General features: G+C 45.5%; 1 protein-coding gene across 1 annotated transcript in view; it reads left to right on the plus strand.

Annotated features, from left to right (window-relative positions):
• Positions 1–5013, plus strand: part of ARNTL2 (aryl hydrocarbon receptor nuclear translocator-like 2) — an 81993-nt gene that overhangs the window by 8076 nt on the left and 68904 nt on the right. Inside the window, 2 exon segments of the mRNA XM_006903807.1 lie at positions 819–1200; positions 1614–1751. Of these exon segments, the coding sequence (XP_006903869.1) occupies positions 819–1200; positions 1614–1751 (520 nt within the window).

The following is a 5013-nucleotide window of genomic DNA, read 5'->3' on the forward strand; positions in this document are numbered from 1 at the left end:
TTTACCTTTATCTTGTGGTGCATCCTCATCATTTTTGACGTTGTCAAACCCATTGCTGTTCTCACTGTGTCAATCCATCTCAGATTAACTGGTTCAGATGCTGTAAATAGGCAATCAATTCCCATGGCCTCTGAAAATTGGTTGGAGGGACAGCTGTAGGCTAGTTCTGACTGAAGGGTACACAACAACAGAAAAATTGGGAACTCTAGTGGCCTGGTGGTTAAGGGGTTGCTAGAATTGTTCTAATCCACTCACTTTTCTGAGGGAGAAGCGAGCAGTCACCTCAAGTGCAAGCAATTTAGTCTCTGAAAATCCGCTGGAGGGTCAGCTCAAAAAGCAGTGACAGAACAGAACAATGATTGTATGCAAGCTATTTAATGCAAACGTGTAGTGCTTTTCTTTGGTGTTCCTTTCCTCCATTAAATAAACTATAACGAAGAAACCCAGTTGGAATAGGAATCAGTAAGCAGGAAGAGAACGAGAATTTTCCTAAAATATCCAAATAGGGTGTTGGGCTTTCAAATAATCGCCAACGGAGTTTGCCTCTGAATTTATCCTACTGTTCAGGAGTAAACACTTTCTTTTCACTGGTTAATCCTAAACAGAAAAACAAAAGCTTGCATCACTAGCGGCCAGGGAAGACCTTTTTCCAGCGTCCCCTGTATCCTCACCACGCAAGGGTCTTCACTGAATCCTTTATATCTTCTTTAAAGGTGTACCAAGCCAGCCTTCAACACACCTTGACAACTCAGTTTATGTGATCGTGAAATCCTGTTTTAAATAGACAGGTCTCTAGAAAGGTTCGTGGTGCCTCGCAGATTTTTCCGCCAGCGAGGTCTTCGCCTCTCTCCCGAGCGAAGGCCAGGCGGGCACTTCGCCCTGCGCCCCTGGCCCACGCTCTCCCGCTCCCTTCGTCGTCGGGTCTCGGGACCCCGGGAGCGCCGAGCGCAGCGCGCATGCTCAGGAGTCAGGCGCCACGGCCGGCGCGTCCACGGGTCGGCGCTGGCTGCGCGCGGGCCTGCCGTGGCTGCTCCTGCGCTGTCCGGAGACCCATCGCTGCCGGCACCGGGCTCCCCAGCTGCCGCCTGGGCCAGGAGCAGACGGAGTGGTCCTGGGGCTCCTCCCTGCCGCCCGCCTTGGGGCTGCCGAGCAGACCGGTGACTCCTGCGATGGTGGCGGAGGGGGAGGCTGCAGGGAGAGGTGAGACCCAGAGCCCGGGAGGCTGCAACAGGACTGGAGGGTCTGGGGGTGCCGCGACACCCCAGTCTGCACCCTTTGCGGGGAGGGGCGCGGCCAGAACGCACAGGCGAAGGCCCGCTTCACCTTGGTTTGACTTTGGGAATGAGACTCTCTCTTTTGGGCACAGGTGCCTCGAGGCTCCCCACCCACCCTCCACGTGAACGAGTCTTAGGAACTGGAGCCCGGGATCGCTGTGTCTCGGGGTCCCCCACAATGTGGACGTTTTAACAAAGTGAGACCGTGCACCTGCGATGGCCAGCAATCTCCCCCTGCTGATCTCTGAGTGCCCACCTGGGCGTGTGCAACCCATTTCTCCCAGGGCTTGTTTGCAGGGACTTTTTAGATTTCTTCTTCCCTCTTTCGTTTAAAAGCAGTTGTCCCCAGCTTTCAGAAGAACTCTGGTTCCGCGAGCCCATAGTGCTGAGCACTCTGGACCTCGGCTCCACCAGTTTCAAAGCCAGGAACGGAGTGGACCGGTGTGCACGGCAGCGCGCCGGGTCCACAAAAAGCAGGTATTAGTGAGAGGCAACTGTTGCAAAGCCACTCTTGGAGTTTTAATTTTATTTGTATTTTTGTGGCACTTGGTGAATGGAGTTAAGTTTGCTTTGTCTTCTCTCTAGTACTCACCAGCCTGCTCTGTGGTTTTGCTCGCAGCTGTGTTAGCTAGATATCATGTGTTAAGAGAGTAGAAGGTTCCCACAGAACTTGCTTTCACAGTCTTCATGGAGGCAGCTCACTACTCACAATTTTTTTTTTTATGATTATAAAATAGTTCTTGTTTTAAGGCAATTTGGAAGCAGGGGGAAAGCCCACAGATAACTAAAGGAAAACTAAGCCAAATCCACTGCCTTTTAGTTGTTCCAACTCATATAGTTACCTCCCATTGGTTTTTGTGGCTGTAAATCTTTATGAGAGGATTCTGTTCATCTTTCTCTCTTAAATAATCAGTTTTCAGAGGCCATTAATTGCATGGGAGGTGATTGTCCATCTTTCTCCCAAAAAGCAGCTGATGGATCCAAACTGCTTGTCTTTGGTTGACAGTGCAACTCCTTACCCACAAGACCACCACCACTCCCTGCAGACTTGCTTGTGGAATTGAACTCCCAACAATTTTTTTATCAATTGAATGCCTTAACTACAGTACCACCAGAGTGTTCTATATGACTCAATGAAAAAAAAAATTATGGTGACTAGCCACCTTCCACCCCTACCCTTAACTATACCCTCTGTCGGCCTGTGAAAACCAGGTTGTTGTGAATCAGCATCTATATCATGTTTTCTTATACAAAATCCCTAACAAATCTTTTCCTTGACAGCTTGGAACCCTGACTGTGAAATAAAAAATTAAAAATGGTGGTAGAGGGGGGAAACCAACCAATCAACCAAAAAACAGACAAATCAAAATCTGGCTTGCTATGCTCTTCTGTAAAATACCAAGCAAGCAAATTTTAGAGCTGGTTTTTAAGATTATTACCAAAAATTAGCTGGTGCCAAACTTCTATATTTTGCTGGTTAGGTGAGCATGAAAGTTAAGTGTGCTGCCAGGTGACTGGGCGTTTTCTTGGTGAATGATTCCAAAATGCTTCAGTTCTGCAGAGAGTGGTCTTGAGGAGCAGAGTATTTTCAGGGCTGATTTCCAGAGACGGCCTCAACTCTAGGCACTTTTCATCTCCACATCCCACCCCATTCTTTGTTTCACCTGTGAGTTCTTCAGTCCTGTTTTGTTTTGTTTTTTGAGTTCTTCAGTCCTGTTTTGTTTTGTTTTTTAGCTTTTTGGCTCTGCAGTTATGGGCTCTGATGGCGTAATCCATAGGGAGGAGTGCTGTTAAACCAAAGGTCATGCTTTGAATCCACCAGCGCTCTACAGGAAGAATATGGACAACTTCCTCCAGTGAGGTTTACAACTTCCCAAAAACCTACTGGAGGGTCAGGTATGAGTTGGTTCTCAAATAAAATTATTGCCAACACCAGCCTTTCCTCCATTTATAATGATGCTGTCCAGTTTTGAGGCTTTTTTCTTTCCATTGAGTATAGTCCATACTGAAGGCTGCACTCTTTTATCTTCTTCAGTAAGTGTTTCAGATTCTCTTCACGTACAACATAGGTAATGTCACCTGCCTATCGCAAGTAGATGATGAGTCTTCATCCAATAATTCTGATGCCACATTTCTTCTATGTGTCGTCCAGCTTTTTCTGTTATTGTTCAGCTTACAGACTGAAAAATGATAAAAAGCTCCAAATCGATGCATACCTTTCCTAATTTTAAACCAAGTAGTATTGCCTAGTAGTCCCCCCCCCCTAGTTTTTCAAGGTTCTTTTTCAGATTCCAGATGACACACAAGAAAAGCATTCTAGGATCTCCATTCTTCTCAATGTTCTCTACAAATTATTGTGATCCACATAATGACTGCATAGCCAAGAAACCATCAGTAAATATTTTTTCTGGTTATAGGGATCAAATCTATTACATCTCTCTTCCGTAGGTATAATAGATTTGTGCTTTCCAGCTGATAGAGTCCACATGTATAAAACCAAAAAGCCCACGTATGTTGAGTTGATTCTAACTCAGCGACTACACAGGACACAATGGAACTGTCTTACTTGGCTGTAACTCGTTACACAAGCAGACCACCCACTATTTCTCCCAGGAGAAGCTAGTGGGCATAAACTGCTAGCCTTTCTGCTATCAGCTGAGCTCTTTCACCACGGTGCCACCTTGGCTCCTCATGAGTAGTCATTGCTTATGTGAGAGTTAAAAAAAATGTTGATAACTGAGTTGCGGGAAGGAGTGGGCAGGGAGAAAGTGTAACAGTGAATGATTGGAAACTTTAAAGTCTGTAAACTTTCATTCAAATAAAAAAAATAAACATATATATTGAAAAAATGTTGATAATGAATAAACTGTATTCTGTGATATGATCTCCAGCCAAATTTCCACCACCAAGGTACTATTTTCCAACTACTCGTTCTTCCTTGTTTCCTACTTTTGAATTCCAAATCCTCTGAGAAGCTGGGCTACATGAAGAAGCATGTGGCATCAGGATTGGAGGAAGGCCCAACCTTGCTTGCTGAAAGTGAGAAGGACCTGAAGCACTTGCTACAGAGGGTCAAGGATTGCAACTATCAATATGGATTATAGCTCAATATCAAAACCCAAAAAATTCTCACCATTGAAACAATAGGCAACATCATGATGGAGAAAAGATTGAAATTGTCACCAATTTCATCTTTCTTGAATCTACAGTCAACACATTTATTACCAGAAGTCAGGAGATCAGGAGACATGTAGCACTGGAAAAGTCTGCTGTTAGGGTAGCTCCAAATCTTGAAGAGCAGTGACATCATTCTAAAGACCAAGGTGCACCTGATCAGTCTTTCCAATCACTTGCTGTGCATCTGAGAGCTGGACAATAAATATGCTTGGCCAGAAGAGTTTTAGTGGTATCTTGATGTGGAGCCTTGATCTTGATAGTTGGGAGATGAAAGATTGAGTGGAATCTGTAGTCTTTGAGGAAGCTTGGCTAAGAAAGAACAGCAGTTGCAAGAACAAATTAACAAATTAGAATTGTTGTTATGTGCTGTCAAGTTGCCTGTGACTCATAGCAACCCTACAACAGCCCGAAACCCTACTCTGTCCTGTGCCGATCTTTTTGTTTCTGACACATCTACCCCTATGACCCCAGTCACTAAATCACCCCATCTCATTGAGGGTCTTCCTCTCCTGCGCTGTCCCTCCACCTCCCAAACATGACATTCCTCTCTCCAAGGACTCGT

The sequence above is a fragment of the Elephantulus edwardii genome, unplaced genomic scaffold, assembly GCF_000299155.1.
Source record: "Elephantulus edwardii isolate Elephantulus edwardi_28Jun2011 unplaced genomic scaffold, EleEdw1.0 scaffold00157, whole genome shotgun sequence".
NCBI classification, from domain to species: Eukaryota; Metazoa; Chordata; class Mammalia; order Macroscelidea; family Macroscelididae; genus Elephantulus; species Elephantulus edwardii.